Below are 16,395 nucleotides of genomic sequence, written 5' to 3'. Positions count from 1 at the left end.
TAATCACTAAAAAACTAATTTTAGAGGGACTTTTGCATTTCTAAGATTCATTCCCCAGGTGAATGGTAATTGGCATTGTGGACAGCCTTGCAGACTTGTAGCTGTGTAATATTCTGGTAATCTCTGTAGTCATATTTAAAAATGATTTTGAAAATGATAAATCAAGTGATAGCTAAATTAATGCAATCATTCTATAATTAATTGGTCAGCCTTCTCTTGATCAGTTTCAATTGAGGTGGGACTTCAGCTACTGCGAGCAATGCTAGCTGTCAGTTGTCCCCTTTTGTGTTTAGTTTTGTGTCATAAATGTCGTAAGTAAGTCACATATTATGTTTTTGCTATCTGTATAACATAACAGTATACAGACACTGTCTCTTACATTTTAGCTAGATCCTGCAGAAACTCAAAGGATCAGTGTACCATAAATGAAAAATCTAGGACTCAAATATTAAGCATTAGATATCTGTTTGATTGCATTATTGTGAGAAAGCAACAGAAAATCTGCAAAAAAATGTGAAGAATTAAACTAAAATGCTGTAAGCCCACTTTGAAAGCACAGTATTTACACCATTACCACGCAACATACTCAGTCATGGTGTGCTGTCCACATCAGCAAAAATGGAATCTGTGCATGTGTTCTCTCAGCTTCTAGTTTAGCAGATACTTGGGGCAGGACTGGATTCACATGAGCCACATAACAGTAACTGAAGTATTTGCCATGTTTTGGTTTGTTCAATGGCATGCCCCTTCTTATTTGCTAGACTGACAGTTTGATTCATTCCATGTCATCAGATTCTTTTCATATGAAGATATCATCTATCACTAAAATGAGCTCTTCATAATATTGATAATGCCTCAAGTCATTTCTAGCCTGCAGTTAATGGGTGAACTCAGTCTGAATCTTACTAACCACAAACTTTATAAAGTTCCTGTACACTTGGTTGTAAGTTATAATTGGAATTTTATCATGTATTTGTGCTTCTACCGTTATTCATATTCTGAGGCAATGGAAGGAGTATACAACCTACAAAAGTGTATACATGTTATAATTGACAATTTGAATTGTTCTCTTCCTTACCTGTGCGTCTTCATATTTTGCAAACTTGCCTCTCTGTGTGTTTTGATACCTCCTTGAAGAGGAGGCTTTGCTGAAATCATTTTTTGGACATTTCTGTTCCCTTGGCTCTTGCACTCTTTTAAAACCTAAAGGATAAGGAAAATGAGAGAAGAAAAAAGGTCATCCAGCAACTTCACTGGATTCGAGTTGTTTTCCTTAGAACAGAGAAGGCTGATGTGTACAAAATTATGAGGGACATAGTTAGAGTGGATAGGAAGTAACTATTCTCCTTAGTACAGGGTTCAATAAGCAGGGTACATAGATTTAAGAGCTGGAAGCTTAGAGAGGCTCTGAGAAGTTTTTGTTTATCCCTAGAGTGGGAGGATATTAGTAACTCACTATCTGAAAGGGTGGGAAAAGCAGGAACCCCCACAACATTTAAGAAGCTTTCAGGTGAACACTTGAAACAGCACAACATATAAGGCTATGACCATGTGCTGGAACGTAGGATTAGCGTAGACAAGTGCTTGATGACTGGCATGGACATGTTGGACCAAAGGTCCCCTTTCTGTGCTTTAAATCTCAATGACTCTAAAAGCTGCACAGACATTTAATATTGTGAACTAGAATGCAGAAAACAGGTTGAGAAAAAGAAAGACTAAGACAGAGAGAAAGAAGCAAAAATCCGAAATTAATTAATTCTTTAAAATGTTTTCTGTTATCCAGTTAGATTAACTTTGGAAGCATTGAATTTAGAAAATTAATTTAATGCTTCAATCTATACATGCAATGCCTTCAAATGACCACACAGAGGCAGAATTGCTTTCTTTATTAAACTCAAAGTTTTGTAAATTAAAGAACGAAAAGTTCTTGATGCCTCAATCATATTTAATTATTTTCTTTCAGTAAATGCAGTGGTATTGAAAAGAGAAGGGACTCTGATATTTTCTTATTTTTGAGCAGTTCTTTTTCTTTTCCTTCCAGCTAATTATTTAGTTGAGGAGTTCCAGTTTGTAGAACAGGAGAGAACTATTTCAGTAAAAGAGGGTGAAACAACCTAGTTCGATTAATGACAGGAGAAAGAGCTATATTTAAACACAGTACCTTCTCTAATCAGTAGTCGCTGCTAAACGTTTTGCATCTTGTTACATTAAAAATGTGCAGCTTCTGTTCCATTCTTAAAGAAACATCACTGAATTTAATACTTACTAATCCACAGGCTGTGATTTGATATAGCGGAGTGAGAAAGCTCTTTTTCTTCTTCATCAAGTGGTTATTTGCCAGGATCTGTAGGAGGGATTTTTGACAAAAGAACTCTCTATGCACTAGCTAGTTGTTTAGATCCATTGTTGTCATTCAGACTGTCAAAGCTTTCACTACAGCGAGCCTGGTAGTCTAAAAAATTAGACACTGTTTCATCACTGGGATGTGATTTTCAATTCAGTGCAGTCTAATAGTTAGAAATTCCTCTATCTACTGGCTGAATAAGTTTTTTTTGGAGCATCTTTAACACACAATCTAATAACGGTCTGTAAAGCAGCAACAACTTAACTGCTCAGTCAGGCAGGTGGAAAATGTCGAGCAGTATGTTTTTCTGAGAAAGGTTCAGGTACATCTCACTAGAAGAATCAAAAGGTCTATACTCAATATCGAAGCACAAATTAGTTGAGTTTGAAGTGCTTCATCCAGACACTCTGTGCCTGAAATAAAAAATACTTCAGTTCTTACCATGTCTCCACCAACACTGAAATCCTTTTACACATCATAGACATGTACAGCATGGAAACACACCTGTCAGTCCAACTCATCCAAGCTGACTAAATATCCTAAACTAATCTAGTCCCATTAGCCAGCACTTGGCCCATATCCCTCTAAACCCTTCCTATTCACAAACCCTTTTAAATGCTCCAGTTGTATCAGCCTCTATCACTTCCTCTGGCAGCTCATTCCATACACGCACCACCCTCTGTGTGAAAAAGTTGCCCCTTAGGTCCCTTTTAAATCTTTCCACTCTCACTCTCAACCTATGCCCTCTAGTTCTGGACTCCCCCACCCCAGGGAAAAGACCTTGTCTATTTATCATATCCAAGCCCCTCATGATTTTATAAGTCTCTATAAGGTCACTCGTCAGCCTTCAACGCTCCAGGGAAAACAGCCCCAGCCTATTCAGCCTCTCCCTATAGCTCAAATCCTCCAACCCTGGCAACATCCTTGTAAATCTTTTCTGAATCCTTTCAAGTTTCACAACAGTTCCTATACTCAATACTCTGACCAATAAAGGAAAGCATACTAAATGCCTTCTTCACTATCCTAACTACCTGTGACTCAACTTTCAAAGAACTATGAATCTGCACTCCAAGGTCTCATTGTTCAGCAACACTCCCGAGGACCTTACCATTAAGTTATGTGTCCTGCACTGATTTGAATTTCCAAAATGCAGCACCTCAGATTTATCTAAATTAAACTCCATCTGCCATTCCTCAGCCCATTGGCCCATCTGATCAAGATCCCTTTGTACTCTGAGGTATCCTTCTTCGCTGTCCACTTCACCTCCAATTATTAATGATACCTCCTATGTTCACATCCAACTCATTTATATAAATGACAAAAAACAGTGGACCCAACACTGATCTTTGTGACACTCCACTGGTCACAGGTCTCCAGTCTGAAAAGCAACCCTACTCCACCACCCCCTGTCTTCTACCTTTGAGCCAGTGCTGTATCCAAATGACTAGTTCTCCCTGTATTCCATGAGATCTAACCTTGCTAATCAGTCTCCCATGAGGAATCTTGTCGAATGCCTTACTGAAGTCCATATAGATCATGTCCACAACTCTGCCCTCATCAATCTTCTTTGTTGCTTTTTCAAAAAAACTCAATTCAAGTTTGTGAGACATAATTTCCTATGCAGAAAACCATGCTGACTATCCCTAATCAGTCCTTGCCTTTCCATATATATGCAAATCCTGTCCCTCAAGATTCCCTCCAACAGCCTGTCCACCACCGATATCAGGCTCACCGGTCTATAGTTCCCTGGCTTTTCCTTCAAGGGTACACCTGATCAGGTCCTGGCGATTTATCCACTTTTAGGCATTTTAAGACATCCAGCACCTCCTCCTCTGTAATATAGACATTTCTCAAGATGTCACCACCATCTAACTCCCCACATTCTATATTGTGGGCGGCACGGTGGCCTAGTGGTTAGCACTGCTGCCTCGCAGCGCCAGAGACCCGGGTTCAATTCCCGCCTCAGGCGACTGACTGTGTGGAGTTTGCACGTTCTCCCCGTGTCTGCGTGGGTTTCCTCCGGGGGGATCCGGTTTCCTCCCACAGTCCAAAGATGTGCAAGTCAGGTGAATTGGCCATGCAAATTGCCCATAGTGTTAGGTATAGGGGTAAATGTAGGGGTATGGGTGGGTTACGCTTCGGCGGGTCGGTGTGGACTTGTTGGGCCGAAGGGCCTGTTTCCACACTGTTAATAATCTAATCTAAATATCTTCCATGGCCTTCTCCGAGTAAACACCGATGCAAAATACTCATTTAATAACTACCCTATCTCCTGCGATTCCACACATAAGCTGCCTTACTGATCTTTGAGGGACCCTATTCTCTCCCCAGTTGCCCTTTTGTCTTTAATGTATTTATAAAATCCATTTGGATATCTCATGTCCCCTTTTTGCCCTCCTGATCCCCCTCTTAAGTATACTCCTACTGCCTTTATACTCTTGTAAGAATTCACCCAATTTCTCCTGTCTACACCTGGCATATGCTTCCTTCTTTTTTTTACCCAAACTCTCAATTTGTCTAGTCATCCAGCATTCCCTATACCTACCAGACTTTCCTTTCACCCGAACAGGAATATACTGTCATTGGACTCTTGTTATCTAATTTTTGATGGCTTCCCATTTTCCAGCCGTCCCTTTACCTGTAAATATCTGCCTAATATAATCAAAATTAGCCTTCCTCCAATTTAGAACTTCAACTTTTAGATCTGGTCTATCCTTTTCCATCACTACTTTAAAACTAATAGAATTATGGTCACTGGCCCCAAGTGCTCCCCCACTGACACCTCAGTCACCTGCCCTACCTTATTTCCCAAGAGTAGGTCAGGTTTTGCATCTTCTCTAGCAGGTACACCCACACACTGAATCAGAAAATTTTCTTGTACGCACTTAATAAACTCCTCTCCATCTAAAAACTTCACACTATGGCAGTCCCAGTCTATGTTTGGAAATTTAAAATTCCCTACCTTAACCACCCTATTATTCTTACAGGTAAGTGAAATCACTTTACAAATTTGTTTCTCAATTCTCCACTGACTATTAGGGGGTCTATAATGCAATCCCAATAAGGTGATCATCACTTTCTTATTTCTCAGTTCCACCCAAATAACTTTCCCTGAATGTATTCCCAAGAATATCCTCCCTATCACAGTAAAATGGATACTCATTGTTCATCATTTTCTTCTCTCCTCTTACTCAGACTATGAGGAATAGACATTTAACTTGTCATCCTGGTGTATAACTGGAACTACTGAACAATGGATATTATTTTTTAAAGCAGAGAGTTAATCAGTTAATCTGCTTTAATTTTTTAAAGCAGAGCTGCAATGCCAGCTTTATAAACAGACAGCAATTTCACATCTTTGCACAGCGACCAAAATGTTGCAGCTTACATTGTGGCTTGAAAGAAGGAAATGAATTTGCATTAACATCATTTACTTTTATAGATACCAAATTCATATGTGGAAAAATGTTTTCAGTACTTCATAACAAAATTCCTTCAGTATATCAATAGTAACTAGTAATATTCATTGATAATTTCAATCCATTGTTAATGTTGTCTATTTTACATGTTTTTGAAGTATTTTTTCTGCTGTACAAAATTTCTCCTCCCACAAGCATTATTCCATGGCTAAGAGAGCCAATGGAGCATATGCTCTCAGGTCCCAGAGAGCTCTGTCATGGGCATTCTTCAATTCCTTACTGTGCAATACAGAATGGTGGTCCAAGATAAGTCATTCTGATTGAGTATCTGGCTGCCACTCATTGTCTTTTGAATAAGTAAGTTCAGATCAGAAGCTATTAGCTCAGGGTTAAGGATTTAGTGCTGCCACTTTCCTTTCATATTAATTATGTGATACAGCATGTTGCTACTTACGCAGAAGATCTATTTCTTTTAATTCCTTTGCTCTAATGATAGATTATCATGAATGTGTAGGTAATATGTCAACAATATTGATGTTTGTCTATGCCCTTTCCTTCCTAACTATTCTCAGAAACTGAGGGTTAAAGGCTGGAGATCAGTCACATGAGTACACAAGTAGCATTGCCCTTATTGATCGCTTAGATAAACATTTTATATCTTTAAATTGAGACCATGTTTGCAAACTTTTCCTGAGACATATTACGTTTTGGTCAAAGCTATAGAAAGCAAAGATTATAAAGCTGGTAGCTTGCAATTAATTAGTAATCATTTCTGAACCTCATCACAGCTTTCTACCAGACATGCGATAAATTTGATATCAATGGGGATAAAAGCAGAACCTGGAGCAGATCCAGGTTTGGGCTGACAAATTGAAGTTAACATTTGTAACTAATAACTACTAGGCAATGGGCATCTGCAACAAGAAAAGACCTTATCACTCCTGGGACCTTCAGGCATTGCCATCACCAAGAACCCCATTGTCTTGGGGTCAACATTGGCCAGCAGCTGAACTGAACTAGTCATTTTAACAACATTAATAGAAGAACAGAAACTGGATATTCTGCAATAAATGGTTCACCTACTGACCTCGTAAAGTCTCCCCACCATTTACAATGTCCAGGTCAGAACAGTGATGGACTACTTACTACTCAGTAAATGATTACAGCTGTAAGGCAATAACATTCATGAAGCTTGACACTATTCAGGACAGAGTTTTCATAATTGACACCTCTTCCAACTCAATTTATAACTCAGACATCACCAGCACACTAGCTGTTATAGATCGTGAGTAATAACAGCACAGACGAAAATCATCTGCCTGTCTATTGTGTGAACTACCTATTGAATAAACTGCATCAATTTCTCAAACTTAATTCAACAACAGTTTCCAGTCTTGCTCAAGCAGCAAGGTGGTAGGAGTATTGTAACCTCCAATTTCCCTGAATCTAAGATGTCACTATATCTTCATTCATTGCTAGATCAGAATCCTAGATTCTATCTAACACTATCAAGGACTACAGTGATTTCAAGCAGAAAACCTACGACCACAACTTGCTACAAATAATGCAAGAAGACAGCCCAGTAACCAAAGGCCAGACCAATTTAATCTTGATGCTGGAGAGACTGTCAGGCCAAAATGAATATCCATTCAGTCAAACATATGATCATTAATGAAAGCCAGCAAGGATTTGTGAAAAACGTATTCAACGGTTTGCTCGAGTTTTTTTTGGGTAAGGCATTTCATAAATTATCACACAATAGAATTGTGAGCAAAGTTAGGACTTATATAATAAAACAGACAATAGCATCATGGATAAAAAATTGGCTGAGTGACAGAGCAACAAAATGTAATAGTTTTTCAGACAGGAGGAGGATTTGTGGTGAAGTTCCAGAGGGCTCAGCATTAGGACCCTTCCTAATTATGACCTGCATTAATGTCCAAGACGTCAGTGTCCAAGGCATAATTTCAAATTTACATTGACACATAGTAGTGTTAAACTTCAAAAGGTGGAGTGAATGGACAAATGGCAGATGAAACTTAAATGATTCATTTCAATAGGAAGAACATCTAAAAGTACATAACCTAAAGGGTGCAATTCTAAAGGTGGTGCAAGAGAACTGCCACCTGAGACTATATGTATATACATTACTGAAGGTGGTAGGATAGTTGAGAGTGCAGTTTGCAAAGCATACGGTTTCCTTGGCACAGAATACAAAAACAAGGAGGTTATGATAAAGCCACTTAGAACACTGATTTGACCTTAACTGGAGTACTACGTCCATTTTTGGCCATCATGGTTTATGATTTGAGTGATAAGGACATCAATTACATGGATAGGTAGGAGAAGCTGGGGATGCTCTTTTTTGAGATTTTAAGGTTGAGAGGGGATTTGGGAAAGGTGTTCAAAATCATGGGGTTCTGGATAGAGTAGAGGGAGAGAAACTGTTTCCATTGGTGAATGAATTGGAACCAGTTGGCACAGACTTAATATGATTGATAAATGAAACAATGGCAACACAAGGAAAATTTTGTGACACAGGAAGCAATTCGGGTTTGGAATGTTCTGTCTGAGGGTATGATTGAGGCAGTTTCAATTAAATAAGGTATTCAAACAGAATGGAATTATTATATGAAAACAAACTATTTTGCAAACTAGAAGGAAAAATGGTTGTGTAGCACAAGGTAAATTGTGCTATCAGAAAATCTGAACAGACATAACTGACTGAATGAATTCTCTGATGCTATAACCATTCTGTTATTCTATGACAATTAGTTGATCATCAATCATTAAAAAATTGCTCAACTGATCTATCATAGCGATCTGAACAAAATTGCAGATTCCTTCCTTGAAATCGATTTGTTCTACTTATCGTAAGCTTGACGCTTGCAATTTTCTTTTCTTTTAAATAGACACTATGTTTTTGTGTAGCCAAAGTTGTCCAAGTTATTAATGTCATAGAATCATAGAGACATAGAAACAGACTGTTGGGTCTAACTCGTCTGCACCAACCAGAAATCCCAATCTGCCCTTATCTCATTTGTCCTATATCACTTCAAATCCTTCCAACTGTTATGCACATTCAGATACTTTTTAAATGTTGGAAATGTACCCACTTCCACCACTTTCTTTGACAGCTCATTCCATACATGCACCACCCTCTGCGTGAAAAATGTATCCCAAAGGTCCTTTTTTAAATGTCTTCCCTCTCACTTTAAACCTATCACCTCCAGTGTTAAACACCACCACTCTAGGGAAAAAACTTTGACTGTTCACCCTATCCATGCCCCTCATAATTTTATAAAGCTTAATAAGTTCAACTCTTAGCCTCTGGTGTTCCAGGGATAAAAGCTCCAGCTTATTCAGTCTTTCCCTGTTGCTCAAACCTTCCAGTCCCGGCAATATCCTTTTAAATCTTTTCCACATCCTCTCAAGTTTAACAGCATCTTTCCTACAGAAGGGCAACTTGAATACATGGTATTCTAAACGTGGCCCCATCAATGTCCTGTACAGCTGCAACATGACATCCCAACTCCTATGCTCAATGTTCTGACCAGTGAAGGCAAGCATACCAAATGCCTTTTTCACTACCCTGTCCACCTGCGACTCTGCTTTCAAGGAACTATGCGCTTTCACCCCTAGGTCTTTGGTTGGCAACTGTTCCGAGGGCCCTATCATTAAGTGTATAAGTCCTGCTCTGATTTGCCTTACCAAAATTCAACACCTTAAATTTATCTCAATTAAACTCCACCTGCCACTCAGCCCATTGTGCCACCTGATCAAGGCTATACTCTGAGATCATCTTCTTCACTATCTACCACACCATCTACTTTGGTGTCATCTGCAAACTTATTAACCATACCTCCTAAACAGTATGCACATCCAACTCAATCCAGTTAGTAAGACATGATTTCCCACACATAAAGCCATGTTAACTATCCCTAATCTATCCTTGCCAGTCCAATGCACGTAAACCCTATCCCTCAGAATCCCTTCCAACAACTTAACCACCACTGACATAAGGTTCACATATGGTTTATAGTCCCCTGGCTTTTCCTTACAGCCTTTCTTAAATAATAGCACCACATTAGCCAACTTCCAGTCTTCCGACACTCATGGCTGTTGATGATACTAATATCTTAGCAAATGGCCCTTATCATTCTCTTACTAAAAGATGAATGATTTTGATATAGTTATTATATAATCATTAAATGTTTATTCCTTTATGAAATGCTTATAAATAAGAAAACAAACTTGCATTTATTTAGCAATTTTCATGACCTCAGAACATCCCAAAGTGCTTTACAAACAGTGAAGTACTTTTGAAATGTAGTCCTTGTTGTCATGCAAGAACAATAACAGCTAATTTATGTCCAAGAAGCAACAATGTAAGAATTAAAATATACTTTGTTTTGCTATGTCAATTAAAGGTAAATATTGGCCAAGACACTGGTGATAACTGCTCATTCTTCTTCTATATAGCATGATGAGATTTTTTTGCACCTGAAAAGGCAGGCAAGGCCAAAATTTAATATTCACTCAAGAGACAGCAACTCCAACAATGCAGCTTTGGATTGTCAGCCTAGAGTTTGTGCTCAAATCCTGGAATTGATTTAAACCCACAACCATCTGATTCACAACAGGAAGTGCTACATTCCAAGCCACATCTGACGTAACATCCATAAGAAGAATGAATAAAGTCAGTTTATAATGATGGATTTTATCATGGTTTATATCAGTTCATGCCATGTGAAGACAACGGTCTAGTGGTATTATCAATATTGTCAATCAAGATACCCAGGTGATGTTCTGGGGTCCTGGATTTGAAACCCAGCATGGGAGATGATGGGAATTTGAATGCAATAAATATCTGCAATGAAGAGGCTAATACTGACCATGATTCTATTGTCGATTGTTGGAAAAACTCACCTGGTTCATTAATGTCCTTTAGGGAAAGAAACTACCATCCTTATCTGGTCTAGTCTACATGTGATTCTGGACCAGCAGCAATGTGTTTAGCTCTTAATCACTGTGGGCAATTGGCATGGCCACTAAATGCTGGTCAAGCAAGCGACACCTTCATCTAGTAAAAAATTATAGTTTTAGTTGTTGTATTTGAATTAGCTAAGAGCTACTGATGTAGAATGTTTACAGTTGGGTTTACCATAAATTTTGTGGAGTTTACAGTGCAACTAATAAAAAAAGTATAAGGTCCATATTATATTCATTCTTCACAGGGTCCATGCCAGGAGGAAATGCAACGAGCCATTGACAGGATCATTCTGATTCAACAGCATACTAATGAAGAACTTTATAGATTCCACATTCCAAACTGTGATAAGGGAGGATTTTATAACCTGAAACAGGTATGTAGATTTTTGTAGTTTAAAGAAAATGAAGAATAAGAAGGCCATTAGCAATTGTCTATGAGGGATAATAAAACAAAGAATTGCTGATGCAGCAAATCTGAAATGCACAAAAACAGAAATTGCTGGAAAAATTCAGAGGCTATGATAGCATCTGTGGAGAAAAAACACAGTTAATACTTTGAGTCCAGTGGCCCTTTTTCAGATCTGGATCCAAAACATTAATTCTGTTTTCTCTCCACAGATATAGTCAGGCCTGCTGAGTTTCTCCAGCATGTTTTGTATTTGTGTATTTCATAGCCCTTGAGGGAGTTCTGGCAACTCTCTCTGAAATAACGAATAGATTGGCGATATCGCTAGTGGGGTACGACTCAACATCAAACATAGCACAGGATGAAGCGGTCTACCTCAGTCAGAATGGGAATTAAACATTAGCTGTTGACACAGTTCTGAACAACTCGCTAGTTTTTTAGTTAATTGAGTTAACCAGCCCCCTAGAGAATCCTAAAAAGGATAGACAGCCATAGAACTCCATTGATTGACCATTGAATTAGATGATGGTTGATTTACATCATAACTCCAATTGAACATCTTAGACTCATACTCCATAACTTTCTTGAGTAATAAACTCTATCAAACTCAATGTTGAAAGTTTTAGTTGGCATAGACTCAAAAATGAGCACTTAAAATTTTAGGGCATACTAGGCTATGGACCAAGTGCATTGAAATGGAATTAGTGTAGTTTGGTGTTTGTTGATCAGAACAGACATGGTGGGCCAAAGAGCCGATTTCTATGCTGCTTGAATCTATGACTCTATGAATCTAAAAGCTTTTTCGGAGAAAGGATTCCCAATTTCCCCAGTTGCAAAGCTGTGTTTGATGAATGTGTCTCCTCCATGAGAGGAAATAATTTGTGTCTATAGACTCCTGCCTGGCAGCATTAACTAAGCAGAGTTTGCAGAATTATGAAGCATATCTGTTTAACAATTTGCATAAACTCATCCCTGATTTAGACCCTGCATGAGTCACTTAGATTTGGTACAGGTTTCTGCAGCAGCGTTGTTTAACTTACAACATGCTAAAGGAAATGTCTGCTGTCATCCCTCTGGCATACTAACTGAGATATACTAAATCTTCTTTTAGTTTCAACTTTACTAATGGGCTACCCATTTTTGGTTGTTTCTAATGACACCCTGTTATACTTATCTAAGATGGAAACATATTTGTCTAAGATGCCTGTTTTGTTTTGAGATATGATTGGGGCATTCTGGGGGAAAAAAAAAACTAGCAATTTGGAAGGAATCCAATTCCACAAGATTCATCAGTTCCACAATAATTCCCACAGTAATTGGTGTGGAACTAAATTTTGTGCAGCATATTACCTTAATCTGCATACATTTCATCTACTATTGTTTTCCCACTTTCACATATTGTGCAGGGACCCTTTCCTTTTAAATAGAATGCATGACATCATATCTAAAATTGTCTGAGGAACAGCTCAGATGGAAGCTGTGATTCTATAAGAAGCAGGCACAGAGACATGGTAACAAATTTTTCAAAATTAATGCAGCAGTCCTGTCCAGGCTGAGACTTCAGCAGTCCAACAATTCTTTGCCGCCTCTGTTTCTGGACTACAGCAAAAGATTTCAATAATTGGAAAGATGGTGGTATTGTAGTAATGCTATTTGACTAATCATCTGGAGGTTTAGGGCATGGATTCACATCCTACTGCAGCGATGGATGGAATTTGAATTCAATTCATAAATTTGAAATGTTAAACTAGTCTCAATAAGGATGCCATGAGTCTATCATCAAATGTCATAAAACCCTATCCAGTTCATTAATGTCCTTTAGGGAAGGAAATTTGCCATCCTTATCCAGTTTGGTCTACATGTGACTCCAGACCCAAAGTAATATAGCTGACTCTTAACTGTCCTCTGCAATTGACTGGCAAGCCACTTGGTTAAAATCCAATTAAGGATAGACAAGGAGATGCTGCTTTGCCAGTGATGCTTGCATCCCATGAGTGTAATGTGCAACTGATGACCACTAGGAACTAATCTTCATTATTCAGGGAAACCTTCATTTTTCCACACTTTATCCTGTGGATTGTATCGTGAGACAATCAGGGCCTTCACTGAGCTGAATTCTAGTAATGCTTACATTGGTAGAATATTCTGCTGGCTTCCTGAAACACATAAGGGTCTCAATATATACCATTGATCATCTCCAACCATCCTCCCACATCCCTGTCCCCCACTGCGAAGGGCAAGTGGGGAGTTTCATATGAAAAAAAAGGAAAGAGTAACCCACGGTGTAAATACTTGTTGCTGTTTCGCAGAGGTAGGTTCTATGTTATTCTAGTAGTACAGCGTAGAAAGGCAGAACGCTTTATTAAGATGTTTGCAATGGTATAAAGTTCGAAAACCTGGTATTATTTTTCCAATTGCTGCATCATGCCTGGAAATCAGTAGGTTGCAGAGAAGCAGAAATTATCAGCACCATATGGCAAATGCCTTTTATAGCATCCCTTTGACCTCCATTCTGCAGAATGTTGCCAGTCTCATTATTCCCTACAAGCCTGATTTATTTTCAAGTCTTGTTGCCCATGTTTTGGTTTATCACAAAGAAACATTTGAGAACATATGAAGTATTTTTTTTAGAAGCAGCATAAAAGTAACTTTAAGAAAATGTTTTCATACATTTCATGCTACAGCACATTTTATCACCTCCACCAAACACAAACAAGGGCTATAGTTCTGAGAATGGTGAATTCCATAATGTTTCAATACAATGAACTGAAAATGCCTTGCAATGTTTTTCTGTACATCCTAAGTAGTCTATTTGGAATTTGGTAATTTGTTTGTCTTTCGTCCACTGACTGGAAACATACATGAAGTGTGTTGTGACAGTTAATTTATCAATTGGCTGAAATCCCCAGTATAAAATATCTGCTGTTGAATCAATAACACTGACTTCCATGAGGGGAATCAGTGTTACAACTCACCCAGCGCAGAGTTTTGTTCATTGCGAGTATGTTTCAGTAAATCATTAAGGTGCAGCCCTTGGTGTTTCATCTATAAGATTTTTCAGTCTGCCTCCCTGCTGGATGAGGCTGGCACTCGGGGCAGAACCAGAAACTTAACCTCTTCTACAGCACTTTAGGAGCTTGTTCTTCTTCAGTGTATTAGCATGCCACCTAGTGGAATATTGTAGTGCAGTTCAATAAATAAAAGCAAGTCTGAACAATTGGACAGGAACAAAGGAACAGAAGTATGTTATTCGGCCTGTCAAGCTTGCTCCAGCATTCAATTAGATCATGGTTGATCATCCATGCTAATATCCTGCACACATTCCACATCCGTGGATGCCATTAAACCTATTTCTAATTTGAACATGTTCGATGATTGAGCTCCCATAACTCTCTGGCATGGAAGATTCCAAAGATTCACTCTGCATGAAAAAATTCCATCTCCTATCAGCCTTAAATGGCCCGTCCCTTATTCTGAGATTACATTTCCTGGTTCTAGATTCACCAGTCAGTGGAAACAGCCATCCTGTCATACCGTGTAAGAATTTTGTAAGTTTCAAAGAGATCACCCTAGTTAACACAGGCAGTTTCCTCAATCTCCCCAGATTTTAAAAAAATCTTGCAATCTCATTGATTAATTGGATGATCCTCAGTTGTGCTCCCTCAATGACAACTGTATCCATCCTCAGATAGAGAGACCTAAATGGTAATCCAAGGTGCACTCCAACCAAGACTACGTGACTGTAGCTAGTCATCTTTCCTCCTGTAATCAAATCGCCTGTGGGGAAGGTCAACATACCATTTGCCTTCCTTTCCTGAGAATTGCACCTCCATGCTAGTTTTTGATGATTCACGATAAGGCACCCAGATGCCTTTGAACAGCAACACTTCCCATATTTTCTTCACTTAATTTTCTGACTCTGTGTTTTCATACCAAAGTGGATAAATGCACATTTATTCACATTATTTTCAATCTGCCATGCTCTTACATATTCACTTAAGGTCAGAAGTCACACAACACCAGGTTATAGTCGGACAGGTTTATTTGAAATTACACGTTTTCAGAGTGCTGCTCCTTCATCTGGTCTTTATCTGGTATCATGTGACTTCTGACCTTTTCCACCCCAGTCAAACAACAGCATCTCCACATCATGGCTATTCACTTAACCCACCCAACTCCGCGTGAAGCCTCCTTGCATGTTCCTCACTAGCCTTCACAAATAGTTTCATGACATCAAAAAATTTGGAAATATTACAGTCATATAAATTTTGTATAAACTCGGATAGCTGGAGTCTTTCCGTAAATGATAGCCTGCCATCCTGAAACTGATCCATTTATTCCTTCTCTCTATCTTCTGTCTGTTAACCAATTCTCAAACCTATATTAGTGTACTACCACCAATCCCATGCACTCTAATGAATAAGGCACAGAGAATATTATTGGTGCTTTCTTTTGATTGTCTCAGTGGTGGTACTCTTAATTCTACATCAGAAAGCTCCGATGATTTCAGTACTTAATCTAACTTCAAGATTGAGGGAGTACTGCTTTACTGGAGGGGTTAATACTTTATTGGGATGTGAGATTTGTGACTGGTCAATCTGCTTTTGGTTGTGTTGGGTGCAAGACAGATGTTAATGAAGATGATAAAATAACATATTTCCCTTCAAATGGTGTCAGAGTGCCTTACAACCACTTAAACAAGTAGGCATTGTTTCAGGTTAAAAGATAGAACCTCCAAACATGTATTATTATCTCAATGAGGATATATGGCATCTAAGAATCAGCCTATATTATTACTTAAATTCTAATTGGGCCCTGATTCCACAAATTTCTGATACAAGTTCTTTATTTGTATCACAACATTTGTCCATTACTGTTACATTGAATACTTGCATTGCAATTTTGTCAAGCCCCATTTTCTCACATTTTTCTGAATCTACCATTTCAACAGACTATCTCCTACAATTTCTTCTCACATGTTATCATCCCCTAAAATTATATTGTCAGCGTAGAAAAAAGAATAGGAATGGGGATTTTTAAGCATGGACAGATACTGAAAACAACCATTAGGCATAGGGATACGTGTTAAAGGGGTCCACTGACAAGCTGGTCACTTCATGAGTAAGATAGTTGTGGGCCTCTTCTGCTCACGATTCTTTGTTAGCTCCAGTAGTCACCTGATGTAAGTAAATTCATTGTATTTTCTTACCCAAAACACAGTGCCCTTTTGAGCT

At 38.5% G+C, this 16,395-nt stretch overlaps 1 protein-coding gene across 1 annotated transcript in view; it reads left to right on the top strand.

Moving 5' to 3' along the window:
• Positions 1-16,395, top strand: part of LOC122549910 (insulin-like growth factor-binding protein 4) — an 88,182-nt gene that overhangs the window by 69,182 nt on the left and 2,605 nt on the right. The window contains exon 3 of the mRNA XM_043690130.1: positions 11,001-11,129. Coding sequence (XP_043546065.1) covers positions 11,001-11,129 — 129 coding nt within the window. The remainder of the gene's footprint in view (positions 1-11,000; positions 11,130-16,395) is intronic.

Source organism: Chiloscyllium plagiosum, chromosome 5 (genome assembly GCF_004010195.1).
Source record: "Chiloscyllium plagiosum isolate BGI_BamShark_2017 chromosome 5, ASM401019v2, whole genome shotgun sequence".
NCBI lineage: Eukaryota > Metazoa > Chordata > Chondrichthyes > Orectolobiformes > Hemiscylliidae > Chiloscyllium > Chiloscyllium plagiosum.
Note: the sequence above shows the minus strand (reverse complement) of the source record. Positions and strands in the feature narration are given on the sequence as shown.